The sequence below is a fragment of the Agelaius tricolor genome, unplaced genomic scaffold (assembly GCF_023055355.1).
Source record: "Agelaius tricolor isolate 1412-34295 unplaced genomic scaffold, bAgeTri1.0.p SCAF_13, whole genome shotgun sequence".
NCBI lineage: Eukaryota > Metazoa > Chordata > Aves > Passeriformes > Icteridae > Agelaius > Agelaius tricolor.
This window is the reverse complement of record NW_027269273.1, coordinates 22,530,136-22,547,601: the sequence shown is the minus strand read 5'-3', so window position 1 is coordinate 22,547,601 and position 17,466 is coordinate 22,530,136. Positions and strand designations below refer to the sequence as shown.

The 17,466-nt window shown below is 35.9% G+C and overlaps 1 protein-coding gene across 1 annotated transcript in view; it reads left to right on the top strand.

The window, feature by feature from the left end:
- The window catches only part of LOC139595648 (adhesion G protein-coupled receptor A3-like), a 158,353-nt gene that overhangs the window by 17,356 nt on the left and 123,531 nt on the right, over positions 1-17,466 (top strand). Inside the window, exon 5 of the mRNA XM_071439187.1 lies at positions 9,455-9,668. Coding sequence (XP_071295288.1) covers positions 9,455-9,668 — 214 coding nt within the window. The remainder of the gene's footprint in view (positions 1-9,454; positions 9,669-17,466) is intronic.

The following is a 17,466-nucleotide window of genomic DNA, read 5'->3' as shown; positions in this document are numbered from 1 at the left end:
AAAGAAGTGAGATTTGAAATTCCTTTTTTCATGAGGTGCCAAAAATTAAATATCTAGATTCCCATTCAAGTCTTAAAATTGTAAATATCTATATTTGCACATAGATTATTGTTAAAAGTTTCCTTTTCTGTGTAAAATATATTGCAAGAAAAAACACGATCTTAAAATTACCAAGGAGTATTTTTTCTTCCTTTATTTTTTTCAGCGTACACAAAACATGCAGCGTACAGAAAACAAACTTAAACTTAGGGACAGGTTTGAGATTATTGTTTCAATAATTTCTTTATTAATTTACAAGTCATTCTTACTGCATTAACACAAAGTAAATATTGAACTGTGGGGGGGTTTCAGGATGTACTAACTGACTAAACTCAAAACCTCAAGCAGGAAGAATGATGGATTAATTATCCAGATTTAGATTTCAGTCCTGCAGTTTCTTGGCAGTCCACAGGTAGCTTGCTGCATTCATGCAGAGCATCATTGTCTTCCAGAATATGCAGGATCAAGACTTCAGCTCTAATTCTGCAGGGAGTGCCTAATCACATGAGTAGGTTTAATTAAGTTAAAATAGGAATATTCACCTTAATAATCTTTCACAGGATTAGGTTTTTGCAGGATATAGATAGTGATACAATTAGCAGTATTTAAATCCTCTTCCAATTACTTTTGTTCTACAGTGTTAGCAATTCAAAATTTTCTTTATTAAGAAAATACTCATAATAACAGAATGTATATAAATCAGATAATATAACTGATATTTTGGTCTTTAAAAGATACATGGGGTAAGTTCATTTTATGTCACAGCTAAGTGGCCATTTGCAAATCAAAGTTGGCTTCCATACTATCATTTGGTAGAATGAAATGAACAATGCTTTAACGTTTTGTCTCCAAATTCTAGATTTGTCATCTAATATGATCAGTCTCAAAATGGGGGGAAAAGGATTATGTTGCCCTAAACTTAATCTTGAACATTATTATCTAATTTCTTTAGTGGCAGTGTAGAACACTGCTGCAAGACTGAGGGCATAAAATTAGTAGCAGTTAAATCTTATAAATGTGAAATAGCAGAAATATTAAAATGTTCATTTCAGGAAGAAATTTTACTACAACATATTTTCTTGCATTTGTGCTCACACATGAAAATTCAGTTCAACAGAAATTTTCATCCCTGAAATCTTACTGATTTAGATATAGGAAAGGTACCCAGTTGTTTGGATTTTTTTCCGTAGTTTACTCTTATATACTGCATTAGAGGTTTTTAATGTACACTTGTGTCTTATTTTCTACATTGTCTTTGACAAAGCAAAATGACTCAAGGAAAATTTAACCAAGGTGGAGTGAGAATGGCAGTGAAATGAGGCATTTTAATCTTCAAACTCCTGCCCTTGAACAATTGAAAAGCCAGTTGCGTATGAAAAAAGCAATGTTAAACCTACAATCCACTGAGTATCTCTGAAGATATATTCTTTATTTATTATGGTAACATGAACATTAAAACACTAGGGCTAAATTTTATACTGGTGATTTCTAGGTAAAATTATATAAGCTTTTTAACAAACCTATGTTAATAATTGTCTAATAAGAATGCTTATGAGGGTTTGCTGTAATTAATCTTAATTCTTATCATAGGAAAATTCCCTATAAAGCTTTCATCCTAACAATCTCTCTTTCATTTAAGTGGACTATACCATAGTGGCATTTCACATTTTTATAGCACATGTCAACATACAGCACTTTCTTTAATGTTTGTGTAAAAATGGCTGTTAAGAGCTTCTGACACCATCAGCTGGGCTGAAAGGAGCTTGGAATGGAAAAATGTAATACTTCAACAGAACTGTCGCTTGTTCAGCATTACTTTTAAGAATTTTTTTCTTTTTCTCTTTTTTACATTCTGACATAAATGAGAACACATGCAGCCTTCTGGACTCTGGGCAATTAGGGACAATCACTGACACTCTTGAGACCTTCCTGCCACCATCTTTCTGTGATCTGAGTGTGCAGTTATGATTTAAAAATAAAAAAGGTTTAAGTTTTGGAAAGATGAGTGCTACCACTGCACTTCCCAGTTAGATAAAGCTAATCAGTGTATTTGATTATCCCTGTTGGACCTATTGGAGTGGATCCAGAGGAGAGCCACAAGGGTGACTGGGGACATGGAACATCTTTCCTGTGGGGAAAGGCTGAGGGAGTTGTGCTTGCTCAGCTGTAGAGAGGCGAAGGTTCCAAGACCTCAGTGCATCCTTTCAGTACCTAGAGAGGGTTTATAAGAAAATTGGGGACAGACATTTTAGTAGAGTCGGTAGCAATAGAATTAGGAATAAGGGTTTTAAACTAAAAGAGGATCTATTTACATTAAATATAAGGAAGAATTTTTTTACAATAAGGGTGGTGAGACACTGGCAATGGGCTACCCAGAGAGGAGGTAGATGTACCACTCCTGGAAGCATTCAAGGTCAAGTTGGGTGGGACTCTGAGCAAATGTCCCTGCTCATTCTGGGGGCAGTTTAAAGGTGACATTTAAAGGTCTATTCCAGCCCAAACCATTCTATGATTCTGTGATTTTGCAGAGCTGGGTGCTTTACCTTTCCACTGCTCAGCCATTTTTATTAACTGCAAGCTGTAATGAGTATGCAAAGCCATGAGCCAGCCAGTTCAGTTGCCATAAGGGTAATTGGAGTAATCAAAATCAGCTTTTTAACAGTGGGTTTCTGGCTGGTGCCAGGAGGAAATTTGTGTTGATGAATCTTCCACTACCATAGCTGTCAATATGTCAATTTCAGCATATGGCGAATAATCAAATGCTCCCCAGCCTCTGAAATGAAATAGAGTTCTGGGACCATTTGAAAATAAAAAATTGAAAAGTTGCAGCAGTTTTATTTGATAGGAAAGAAATCAATGACGCGAAAACTATTTGCCTATTCTTTTAGATTTCTGTGCCTGTGCAAGACAATGCAATTTTTTAATTGTTTAACTGGAACAGAACCTTGAGTTTCATATTGTGGAAATCTTTCAAGTAACTGTTAACATTTTACAAATTAAAATGTTATGGTATTTACCATTTATATTAAATAAATGAAATCTGTTATTAAATAAGTGAAACCTGTTACCTCTGTTTTTCACTGCCACTTGATTTCCTATCAAGTAAATCACTGCTATCGTCAGTAAATAACAAAGGGCTTTTTCTGGTGCTCCCTCTCAAGACACATCAGTCCCTAGAACTGGTGAAAAAAGAATAATTAATTTAACTGGAATTTGGGAATCTGGAGGAAACTCCAGAAGACAAGGACAGGTTAAATAACTTTGTCATAGCTGGAAATGTCATCCATCTGCTGAGTGATGGATGAAACCTGTATTACTTGGATTTGCCAAGAGTGACTAGACTTGAATTGTACATTCCCCAGCTCAGCCTTTCTTATTTTATATCTAGCTGTAAATTATTTTAAGTAAATAAATCAGATTAGTTATATAATCCAAGTGAGTTTTGAAGACTCATTCAAAACTATGATTTCAGCTCATTTTGGCATATTTGCGCTGAATTTTACCTTTGTTTTGTGTCTGTGGAATAGCTCTCTGAGGTCAGCTGACACAGGTAACTGCAGCACGAGTAGCAATGGATTGTGACAGCCTGGGCTCACTGTCCATCTAACTTCTGATAAATCCTGTTTACTACTTCTGCTGATCTCCTTTGATGGCTTTACAGAAGTTTGCAGGAGTAAAATCGCATTAAAGATCTTGTAGATTTAGGTAAAACAGCATGCATGTCAGAAATCTTGCTCTGTGGTTAGTGGCTACCATTTCAGTGCAGTACTTAGTATTACAAAAGAAACAGAACCCCATAATTTATTATAAGATACGGGGAAGAAAAAACCCAAAAACGAACCAACCAAAGCAAAAGCACTGCTTGATATTCCTGTTTGAAAAGCATGTATGAGAGGGAAAGGGACTGATAAAATGGTGTGGAATATCTCTTGCCACGCCAGCGTTATGAAGCTGGTGGAAATAAGAAGCTATTACATGAACAAAAGCTCTGCTTTTCCTGCAGTGAGTGGTAAATGAATGTGATGCAAAGCTTTCTTGTTCCAAGCCTAGGAGACTTACCTTATTCTGTTGTTTAATACATGTTGGCATCTGTATTTTCTTGATATTATGTTGAAATTAGAGCCAGACACAGCTTTTATTAAAACTGAAGCTTGGCCTCAGTTCTGTATTCGTTTTTGACTTCCTTGGCACGTGGTGTGGTCTGTGACCTTCTACACCAAACGTTTTGTTACTGCCAGCAAATTTCGCAGCACAGAAACTGGCGTTGCTGTGCCGGCACCTCCCTTTTTGGCAGAGCTGGCTCTTGGAGCAGTTCAGATCACGCTCTTTTCTCCAGTTCCATTTGGTAAATATCAGATATAATTTGCACTGTCAGCAATTCAAAATTTTAACTAATGTATTTCAATTTGTTTTTCCTCATTTTCATCTGTCCTTTTTCTTGGACTGGTTCCTTTGCTTTGTCCTCACTTCCAGCTTTCCCCCACTGTGCTTTCCATGCACATTTCTTTCCCACTGAGACTGTATACAAATATTAGAGCTCTAACTCACACTTTTGTCAGCAGGATGTGCCGCACTCTGTAGGCACACTCAGTTCAAATAAAAAGCCCATTGGCGATACAATAAATCAAGTGATTAACAAGAAGCAAAATGCCAACCTCTGGCTTTTTTTCTGTCCCAGAAGCTTGTGGTACACTGTAGAAAACTGAATTTTCTACCAATAAACTGAAGTCAAAGGTATATCCTCAGATGTGAGCGCTGTAGTACTGAAATGATGCGTGGGCAGCCTGGAGAAACCTGTGGGTTTTCCTATTTCTGGTTGTGTGAAAACTGTTGATAGCAAACAAAGTCAGTTAATGAGGACCAGAAAAAGTATAGCAGAAAACTGTTTCTGGTAGACTGAACAGCAGAAGGTGCTGGTGTAGTACAGGTTTATGCACTTAGTAGCTGTTGAGCTGAGCTGCCCGGATTAAAGGTTATGCAGCAGGAAATGCAACAAAGCTGGCTGGAGGTAGGACAGTTTGTCCACTACCTTGTGCTGGTCATGTTGGCTAATACCTAGTCAAATTTCTGTTGCATGGGCCAGGTTTTGTACATACAGGTTTGCTTTTAGTCATTCCCCCAGAAGACAGTAGTGTGCACTCATTGGAAGTGAATATTACCTAAAGATAGTAATATGGTACTTAAAAATGTAACTGAAATATGGGTAAAGATGCACTTTGTCATCTTTTTTACAAGCATTTTTGTTCCATGTATGTGAAGAAACAACAGTATTTCCTTTGTACTCTTCTCCTTTACAACTTGTAAAACAAAATAGAAGGCCAAAATTAGATAGAAAATTGGAATGCTTTTAAAATCTCAAGAAATGAATTGTATGGAAAGTCAGAAAATACATGATGTGTGTACATATGTGTGAAGCAAATTCTTCTCTAAATATATTAAGGGCATATGCATTGGAGCATTCCCATAGAGCTTCAGTGCACCTTGCTATTTTTCTATTTTTGCTAATATTTTAAAAATAATTTCTATTTTCTTTTTCAACATCTTGGCACACTGCATGCATTAAAATATGCAGGGGTGTGATCTATTTCAAAAAGACACAAGTGATCATATTAATTCAGTGGTTTTTGTGTAACCTGATTCCTTCTCTGTATGTCCTCAGTATTCTAGTCTAGATCTAATCTGAAATACAAGACTAGATGGCACAGAGAGTCTGGCCTTCAGTCAACAAAACCCTTTTCTGCTGAGAAGTGAAAGATAACGAAAAAGATGTAATTACTGTAATGATGGGTTAGACCTTTAGATTCATGCTGCAATCAGTGATTCCTGTGGTGCTCTGCTGCAATCATGGTTTAGTGCTGACTGGAGAGACAAGACAGGTAAAGACTGTAAAACACTCCATCAGCTCTTGATCTGAATGCCTGAGGGGAGTCACACCTCTCATTTGCAGATAGGGGTGCTGGCTCCGAGATCGAGGGCAGCACAGTGAATTGTCTTGGAAGGAGCATCTTGGAATATTTTTCAAGTGTGTAAAAGCAAATGAGATCCCTGTAAATTGCTCCCTCCCTTCTCAACACACAATAGTAAACATTTTGATTTTATGAGGCTGTTGTGTCTGCCGTACACGCACACACATGCATAAATATGAACATCAGAGATTATATATATTTAGTAATCCTGATTTAGTCTTTATTACCCACATAATCAAAGAAAAAAATCAATTCTATAGGGTTATGCTTGCCAGAGCTGTTATATTTAAAGTGCTGTCAAATCAATACCAAAATAATTCCAAATACTTTAAGAATTTCTTACTTCTTCATTTATTCTCAAAGTCAAACATGAAAATGTGCATACAGCATTAATAGATACTTTTATTCTGAATTTGAAAGATTGTTGGATTATGGATTTAAAGTAAGTATTTCCAGCTGATGCTGATGTAACTACAATAATTTTTTGGCCATTTGGGATAAAGGGTATTGGTCGTAATTCTGAAACTCTTCTTGGTGTGATTAATCCTCATAACTGTGAGCTGTGTCACAGAAGTCAGCTGGAACTTCTGCATGAGTAATGGTTGCAGAACCAGCCTCAGACATTTAAATCATTACTATCCCTGCAAAACAACTGAAGATTAGCTCTGGTATTAATGTTTTTGTGTAGACATCACAGAGATTAAAAGCAGATGTTTTCCAGGAGTACTTACGTTTACCTTCCATGGTCTGCAAATGTTATAATCCATAGAAATTTTATTATTTTTAATTTGAAAATGAGTTTTTAGCATTATTTGTCAATTTGGCCAACCCAAATACGTACATTCTCAAAGTTGGTCAGGAGGATATCCTAGCAACTGTTGATAGGACTGATAATTTTTTGACAGGCTGAAGTAAAGTTTTCATTCACTTTGATCATTAATCGACCAAACCTGTAGAGAGCACCTCATTCCCACTGCATTTCTGGGTTTGGTGATCCCCAAGGCTGAACAATAGAAGGGGTTATGGGGGAGCCTTGGACACCAACACTCAAGACAGAGATGAATTCAGAGTGATAGTGTTACACTTCATCCATATGCTCAGCAGGTTATTTTACTTGACTTAAAGATATTGATATTCTAGTTCACACTCTTCCTACTTCATAGCCTCGCAGCACAATGTGGCACTCACTGCATGACCAAAACCATTCGACCAGATACAACGTCCTCAGTTAAAAAGTACTGTATCAATAAGAAATATTTTATTTCTGTGAGTAATATCTATTGCTGTTGTACATGTCACAGTGTGCTTAATTTTTCTACATTTTGGTAGCCATTTAATTAATTTATGGATAAATTTGTGTTCCATATATTTACTTATATTCCATAATTGACTTCATAAGGCAACACAAAAATCACAACTTTTTGGAGACAGAGATTCTTGCTATCTGCTAGTTAAAGACATTTAATATAAATGACTGGGGCAAGGCTGCAGCTATTAGGAATGAGGCATTAATCTAGTTTACCTTCTCTTCTCTTAATTAGAAGCCAAAAGTCATAAAAATACTGTGTATATTTCAAGGAATTTTTAGTACCACATCATTGTCTCCATATAACAGGTGCAATCGAAAGGTAAATTACAGGATGTGTGCACTGGTAAGGAGTGCTTTCTGAAGGCTGCACTTTATAGTCAAAGCAGACTTAAAACATTTCAGTAGAGAGCAGCTAGTCCCCTAATCCTCTGTGTGCTTCTCCCAAACAGAAGTAGCACGTATTCACTTGTACCAATTCTGCATGCTGTGCTGGCCAGCATTCTTCTTTGCATAAAAGTAGAAGTGATCCCTCTCACTGTTTACTCAAAACAGGTGATGAATGTACTGTTTAACAAAATAGTAACAAAGGCCCAAAGCTGGGTTTGTAAGTGCAACTTCTCACAATTTAAGAGTTCCAAAGACAGCACCTGAATGACATAAAGAAATGTGTTAGGGTGGAATGCTGAGTAAGAGGAAGAACGCTATTGGCTGTCCACAAATTTTAGCAGCTGTAGAACCAGTGATTATGGCTTGTAACCTGGATAGGCATGGCTAAGTTCATCTGTATTTGTTATGGGCAATGGAGGATTTTGAGGAGCAAGTTTAAGGAAGATAAAATGGCAAGCAGTGAAATGGAAAAAAAAAAGGTACTTGTCAGAAAAATAGATGTTTGAGGTAGTTACTAGTGGTGCAAATGGTGGAAGGGTGACCTTTCAGCTGACAACTCTGTAGGATGGATTGATATTGATGATGAGAGGCCTTTAAATGAAAACAGAAGAAGAAGAAGGGATAAGATCTAGCTTTAAAGTTCTCTTTCCTCATCAAGGTAGACTGATAACCAAGGTGCAGGACTATAGGTCTTTTGTCTAAGGTGAGATTGCAGATTGAGGTTAAAAAGCAATCCAGGCTCAGTGAATTGATTTGCTGTTGGAGCCTGAGGTGAAAAGGCTCTATTGTAGGAGCTGTTGTGCACGATGTTCATGGGAATTTAGGACTGAGGAAAATAACCTTCAATCACTCTCAAATCTGTTAAATAGCAGACTTTCATCAGGGCCAAAAATGTACATATCTTCCTTATTTGCATTTTTTTTAAACTGTGTTTGGGCATTTGGATTTGTGATTACAACAGCTGGTTTTTGTAATAACCTGCTTAGAATGTGCAGTATTCTCATTATTGGGGTGTTTCTGGGAGAAAGCTTCGAGAGATAAAGTTCATTTGAAAATATGGTAAAAAGTATTCCTCTTTAAATAGATAAAAAGAGCTACTTAGATAAATATTTAATGTTAAGTAATTATCTAGAGAGTAGAGATGACTTGTGGAATTGGCAGAAGGAATGGGAAATGAAAAGTCATGGGGACAGTTGAACTTAAGAGGAAAGTTTAACTATTGTTAGTCTTATTATTATCCAAATTCCAGGCATATGAAGCAGCTTAGGCTCTATAGAGACGGTAAGTTTTGTTCTGAAACAAAGTGGGCATTTCCTCTACTGACAGTGAAGTGGTCTTGTAAATGTTAACTGAACCTATATTAATAGCTGTATTTTTTTCTCTAATTGGAAGACACTTTTTTATTCTGTAAACTTGTTTAGTAAAGCAACCTGCCTTGAGAAGGAGGCTGGGTTGGAGCATCTCAAAAGATTCCTTCCAACCTCAAGCATACTGTGACTTGTTTCATGAAACTTATTTTCTGTAGATATTCTGGTAATCCTGTGTTTATCTGGGCTCACACCAGTGGGAAAAAAGTGATCTCTAGAACTCACAACGTGATCCGACTGCAGTGGGTCATATCTAGTATGTCTAAATTTTCACGTGAAGATATAAGAAGCTAGAATGGTATACAACTAGTTCATGTTGCAATATTCATAAGAGAGGAATTAATTGTGACTTTGTTTTCCTATTTTTATTTTTTTTTTCCCTGCAGCTGGGCCTCTGGAACTTCCTCTCTTCGAGCTGATCCCATCACAAAGACAAGTGGTTTTCCATGGAGACCGCCTGCCCTTCCAGTGCACTGCAACTTACGTGGACAACAGCACCCAGGTGCAGTGGTACCATGCGGGGCGCCTGATCGAAACCGACGAGGAGAGCGGCATCTTCGTGGAGGACAGCATCATCCATGACTGCTGCCTGATCACACGGTAACACACACACCTCTTGGCATAGTCAGGCTTGCAGGCAAGGGGGACAGATCTGACGCTTGCAACAAGCCTCATTAAAACACCAGGAGTTGTTTAATTTGAAGCAACTCAATTGTGTGCTTGAATCTGAGCACAGAGGTAGAGATTTTTCGTGGCTATGATTGGCTGTGATTCCAAATTGTACTTTTTGAGTCTAAGTATCCAGATTTGATCAGATATGGGTTTGAACCAGATAAAAATAGTTTCTTATACAATAAACCATGCGAAGAAATATAAAAAAGCAAGAAAAGAAGAAAAGCTTCAGAACATATGAGTGACTTATAGCCAAACTGCTTCTTCATGACACCATGCACCATAAATGATGGACCTATGAAGAACTATCAATTGAAAATAAATACTTTGATTAGTTTTTGCAGGTTCCAATATACTAGATCCCATATTCTTTAGTTAAGTAATCTCATTTTTGTTTCTTATTAAATATTTCTCGATTTTCTGTGACTTCTACCATCTCTGTGCCTGTGTGCTTGAGATACAGACATCTACAGATGCATTTGCTGATGTGAAAAGTGCAAGAGGAATGAAGCAGAGTAGGCTTCTATAAAAGAAGCAAAAACTAAAATTTGGCAGTGACTGTAATGTTCCAGTTTTGCTTCAGTTTTCCTGTTAAACATTATTTAATAAATTATAAATTTCAGTGTTTATTTTTGGGTTTCATCACAGAGTATTGGCTTGTCACTAAAAGCTGCTAAGTTGTTGCACACATCCTTTTGTCCTCTGCCAGTTTCCATCACTGATCAAAAAGAGAGTCTGATTCTGTGTGCATGTTCTGCCTTTCTCTTTGTAGAAGATGGAGTGAAAATAACTATGCTAATTAGCTCTGGATAATCATTAACATCTTTTCACTCAAACAGTTTCTATTAATATAATTGACCTGAAATGCTTCTTGAACTATCAAATAGAAGTTATGAAGGGAGTCAAATTAAATCCTGTCCACTGGGGACTTTTGGCTTTATTAATTTCATCTACCCACTGATTATTCGACCCCTTGTGGAGTCCCTTAGATCTAGAGGCATAGATCTGACCCATTCTCAGAGCTCCTGCCTTTCTTCTAATATCAATGAAAAGGACTATTAGACCAATTAGTGCAGTAATGCCACGTGCATGAGCTATTATATAACTGCCAAGTCACTTAAATTAAAGCATGTTCTTCCTATTTCCATTATATCAAAATTAAAATACATGCTGTTAATCACCTCATTATGTTTTTCAACTGAATTATATTTTGCACTGTATAAGTAATTTTTAAAGCGTAGTAATAAGCTAAAATAAATAGTCTAAAATTGTTTCCAAAATAGCTATCTTTTTTTAAAAAGGTGTAAGTAGCTTGACTGATTTTACCTTACATTACTTCTTTTTTGCCAGACTGTAAAATAAAAACCTTTGTCTACCATAGCATATTTTAATAAGGATGGTTGATCTCCTGCCTATCTCGTTTACTGTGCCATTTAATAGGTGACCTTGATGCTGATGGTGCAGAATGCACATGTGCAATATGCACATCCATTCTGAATGTGCAATATGCACATCTATTCAGAAAAAATGTTCTTTAAGTACATCATCACATTTGCTGTTATATGTGGAAGGGGCTAACAGCGGGCCTGTTAGCTAAAAGAGCGAGAAGAAGCTGAGAAGTAAGAAGAAACTGATAAGGAGCTCTCTCCAAGGCTGTAACCAAGGAGACCGAGAGAGGAAGGATAGAAGAACTTTGCAGCTGGATGAAACATTTTTAGAAAGTTAATTAAGTCACCATAACTTTTTCACCAATAGTATTATGTTGATCTATTGTAACCAATAGTAAAGATAAAAGAAAGATAAACAACTAGAAAGTGTATAAAAATCAGCCATATTCAATAATAAAGTGTTGCCAACTGAGACTACTTGTAGTCTCTGCTTTATGTCGTAACCACCTCAACAGCAACAGTTATAGACTGGAAAAATAATCTGACTTGCTAAGTTATGTGATAAAGACTGTTAAAATAAGAAAAAATATTTTTGAATAAAACCCTAAGTCCTTAAACAGCTGTTGAAAAGCATTCAACATTTTAATTCCTCATTTATTTGCATTATACATGACACTTTGTAAGATAGAAGGGCACTGACCATAGAGCATAATCCTTATCCAGCCAAAAATGCTAACATTCAAGGAGCTGTGCCTCTGCTGTGATCTAGGTGCTGATCAGAATTAACCTATTAAAGATATACTTTCAAACCTACTTTTAAAAACTGTACTATTTTAAAGTCAATTTTTTAAAAGGTAAAGACATGTATTGTTGAAAATAAGAAAAGATTTGCCATGTTGTGACTGTTAAAATTATCTTTAGCATTTCTTAATGTTAATCCCATCTTTATGACCAAGTATATTATATCCTAATTTATATAATTATCATAAAAAATTGAAATAATATATAATAGCATGCTTGTTAAATGTTACAATAGCATGTATTAGTGTGCTAGTTACATGCTATTACATACTAATTTGTGATAGTTCTTAAGGATAAATCATTGGTTGTAAAAGGCACTGAAACATCAGAAAGACTATGCCTCCCTGAGGCTATCAAATGTTAAGTATATGATTTGGACTAAAAATAAAGGTAACTTGAAATCAGTTCTTACAGTATCATATTTTGCCTTTGCATACCTAGTCTTTACACCAAATGTCCACTCTCTGTGGCTTTCTGTAATTGCACTAAAGGACAGACTTTGGCCTGTGCTACTTAGCAATTTAAAGATTTCTATAGCTGGTTTTGAACAAAGAGGTGTAGTCATGTTCCAAAAGCTGCTTATTCAAACATTTTTAGGTGGTTATTTTATTGGGTAATTCCAGATATTTCTGGACGTTGATTTACAACACAAATATAATGTTAAACCCTTCTGTTTTATTAACTGGCACAGTAGAAGGATAAAATATCCAAATGTGTATTTTTTGTCTCCTATGATAAAGCAGAATAAACTAAAATAAATATTTTTGTTACAATAATTAAACTAAAGTTTTGAACTGTATTCAGGTCTGTGACATTTTTCTTGGCAAGGAGTATTCCCTTACAGGAGATCTTGAAAAGGTGTTTTCAATTCTGCTGCTAGCTTGCATTTATCATTTCTTGCCAATTATAATAATATTTGATTTTGCTGGTGTTTAATCTTCTGTCATTATGCTTGTGTATAAATGTCATAGTCATATATGAAAATATACATATGATGTGGGACTAATTTCCTATCATTTGTGAATGGATCTAGCTAAATTTGTTAGTGGTGCTTCCATGAAGGCAGCCTCATTTCTTTAGCCTGGAATATTATATCAGTTCAATAATAAGCAGCAATTCTAACTCCACACGTTCTGGTTCTCTGATATTCCTGAAACCACACAGAAGGAAGGTCATGTAGGATTCTCTGCAGCACGGCATCTTTCCCAGCTCCCTCACTCTTCCCTTTCAGTGTTTGGAGAAGCTAGCAGGACAGTTATTAGAATATTAAACCAGAAAAAGAAACTATTGTAGTTCTATGAACCAAGAAACTCCACAGTGGCAGAGATACTTTAATTTTCAAGAAGTTTCTTAATTTACCACAAAGAATATAATGACAATTTGGAAGTCTTTTTATTTCTAGTCTGCAAATACTTGTGTAGAGTGTTTAACAGTGCTTATGCCCTGACAGCTCTAATAGCTGCTCTGGGACCATTACAGTCCATGAGTGCTCCTTCTGAAAACATTAAACTGTGAAGAAAGTTAAGAATCCATAAAAAGGAGAGCTGCAGCTGGAGAAACCAACATGCTCTCAACTAAACCTAGGCTAACAGGTGCTAGGATCAAAAGTTATTTTCAGGTGTAATTTTTGTTGTGTAGATGGATTTGCCACTGGAAATACAGTTTCTTAGGACTGAATTTCGATCCCCTGAAAATTGTGTTTTTCTATTATACTCTGTGCTAAGTATCTCAGTCTTCTAAAAATGGTTGACAAAGCCACTTGATTTTGTGGGGGTTTTTAATTTAAAAAAAAAATATTAAGCTTAAGAATCTGTTAAAAATCGTCTAAGTGCTTCTTTACATTGTGACAGTAGCCACTGACAAGTGCATAATGAAATAAATAGTAGTGTTTGAGATGAGAGGTGTACGATTATGTGAAAATCTCAAAAATGTGCAGAAGAAAGGCAGAATTTCAAATCAGGGTCCACTTGTAATAGCGAAGGTACAAAAAAATTTCAAACATATTGAATGTTGTGGTTTGAAACTTTTGATCATAATTAACGTTATCCAAACAGGAGGTTGAGTCCAATTAATACTTTTTTACTGTTTGAAATTATCACTGCATGTATTAGTAAAGAATTAGGAGCTTGATTGAGGCAGTTTCACTAGAAGTATAAAGATTATTTAAGATATGATTAGAGAAAGGAAATTGATTCCATGAGTAGACAGGTGGTATCAGTGCAAGTTTGAGATACAGGCAGACACTTCCTATAACAAAGAACAAAATACTTCCAGGACCTCTGTGTGAAAGGCAGAAATTCAAGGCATGTAATGACCAAGATGATCCCTAAACTTTGTTAACAGTTTGGGCAGGAATGCATCTGGAAAAGACATGAAGCAAGCAGCAGTGGTTTGAACTGGTCCTAGTTAAAAAAACAGTCTGAAAATCCCTGATAAGGATGTTGGTAGGTTGGACACTTGACTGAAAGTTCAGATATGTACCAAATCATGGAAGAATATTGGAGATGGCACAAGATTAACAAGATTAGAACAAATCCAAGTAACTTGATTCAGAAATGCAGATATTTTATAATCACTTTGTGTTCTGCTGCACGAGTATTTTGGAGATGGGCTGCTATGCGTCACACTGAGAAATCCAGGGAGATAAGCAGAAATTGTTCAGTGCTGATATTTTTTGCTTTACCTAATTGACCCAGTTTGACCTTTAGCTGTCAAGGAGTTAGGAAACAAATGAAGCAAAATAACAGCTTAAATTGTAAATCAATATTTCTGTATTATTTTGAGGTCACTTTAAACCCTGTAGGCAATGGTATACAATTCATTTCAGGCACTGGAGGCAGAAAAGAACTACTGACAGATGTGACCGCACCAGCAGTCTTCTCTTATATCAGATAGGAAGATAATATTTTAAATTATTGCAGAATATTATTAAATGCCCAGGGTAAGGATTTCATAATGTGAGATTAAGAGTACCTTCTTGTGAATTAATTTGGAAGATTAATTAAACTTAGGTCTTTTATCTAAAAATATTTCAATTACCTGAATAAAATCAATGACAGTTTTATTACTAATTGGTGTGGGGAATATTTTAAAATATAACCTGTGGAGAGACGGATACAATGAAAAGCAAAAGCAGCAACCATGATACTCTGTCATTAAAGTAATAGACCACTACCTAAGAGTTGTATCATAAAACCTGTAGGCTTAATTTGGGTAAGTGCTTATTGAAACATGACTGAAAAATAGGTATTTTCACAAAAAAATATATATAAGTATTTTGGCTGCTAGAATTAAAATACCCTAGAAATATAGTTAGTCAGAACTATAAAAACATTTTGATGGGGTCCTTGAAGATTGATATAAAAATATACTTTCTTTGGTGTTGAGACCAGATTAAGATGCCTTGCACTAAATTTTCACCTCTCGTTTCCATCTCAGCTTATATCCAGCAGCTATATATGGGTCTATCCAGCCACAACTCTGAAATGTTCAGTAGTAAGAACAAAAATTGATGCTTTATCCCCCACAAGGGAGAATAAGAGGGTTTTGCTTTGACTTTTTAAGGCCAGAATGATTTTAATGTGGCTCTTCAAACAGCTGCAGCTACACAGCTGAGGACATGCTGCACTGTAGCAGCAGTTGGGAGTCAACATCTCAGGGCTGGCTTTTTCTAAAGTACTTTTCCTGTCAACATCAGTGTTAGATAGAATTATACATTTTCTGAGTCTAGGCAGTAGTTTGTAAATCTGTGAACCAAATGTGAGCATATCAGAGCATTTATGACATACATCCAGAATCCAGTGCCAGGTAAACCACCCTAAACATTGGCGAAGCAAACAATTTCTACAAAGAAACACTTGATAGAAGTATTAAAACAACAACTGAATTACTTTTTAATTTTCATATATTTCAATCTGCTCAACATTGAGAATGTATTGTAGGGCATATTCCCATTAATATGCTGGAATTCCATGAAAATAGCTCCTCTCCCCTCCCTTATCTCCCTGCAGGATAAAACCCCCGCTATATTTAATTGTTTATGGTATTGTGCTTGAGTGGCTCCTGGCCATTACAAAATCAAGTTTACACTGTAAGAGAGACACCAAATACTGAGAAAGAATAGACATCTCTCCTGAAGTTCTTATATAGGAAACTGCTGTCCTACCTTCTTTTTAGATATTTCCAAATTTCTTCCAAGTGGGCAAGTAAAACAGGTCAGTATTCTAACCCTAATATATCAATCAGCCCATAAAATGTTCATTACATAATTTATTTCTGCATTTGTATCATGTCAAAGTAATATGCATTTGACAAATAATTTGAAATTGTAAAATTAATTTTTTTTGAAGTAGATTTTTATTTGGTCTGTTGTGATTTTGTCCCTCTGTTGTTATGGTTTTTTTTCTGTTAGTATATTGTTATTAAATCTAGGTCCTTTCCAACTCTTGTCATGGTTCTAGAATGTGAACAAATTAGCTGATAGTTAAACTATAGAAAAAAGTATGTTATAGCACATAACATTTCTTGGGTACCCACAGATGGTATTAAATGGTAAGTTAAGCTTTGTCTTTATATGCAATCAAAAGAAAAAAAAAAGATGTGTATTGCATTACCTCTGTGTATGAGAAATTGATTACACCTGAAAATACTTGCTAGACATCTTGCGTAAAATGAATACCAACTTTCATCTTCCTTTTTTTCTCGCTGTTGCCTGGACACAAGTCTACTTCAAAGGCCATCAGCCTTCTAAAGCTGTTTCTTTCAAGGGTAAATAACTAATTTTGTCAGAGAGATCAGACTAGCAATTTGAGTTCAGACAAGTGCCTTGATTTACAGATTCTCTCTTCATTTTCCATGTTTTAACCTTATGTCCCCTGTGAAAGGCTGTATTGCGAGCAGCACTGTACTCTGGAGACCAACACTCATTTTTTAAATTGCATGTTAGTATTAATAATTTAAGGTGGTATGGGTTGGAGGCATGTTGTGCAGACCTTCTGCCTGAACTGTGGGAACACATTAGCTATTTATCTGTCTGAAGAAGAATATGAGAAAACCTAAATGTCTCCTGAGTTAGAGTAAATAATTTTTATTTTCCTGCAGGAAGACCAATTGGTTCTTCCTAAATCTTACAGAAACTCAAGTCAGACTTGAAAGTATTTCTTGTGGAAAGCCAATCAAAGCATGGTGTTAAAGTCCCTTCTTTATTTGTTACTTTGTTTCCTGGCATGCAGATGACTGCTGGGGCGTACAGTAAATGTCGCTATAGTACTTCTTCAGGACATGGCTGAGTAACTTTGCATAATGAGACCTACTTCTGATTGTCTAATTAGTTATGCATAGCTGTAGCAATGCAAAACTATGCCTCAAATAGAACTCTATTGTCATAGGTTACTTGATTACATGACTATGGCTTCCGTGTGTATTATGGTTCCTCTCTTTGTAATGACAAATGCCACGGGCTTCAGTTGAATATCAGAACAACTTTTTCATGCAATTGCATCAGCTGTACATTTTAATTAATTTTTCAATATGTCAAT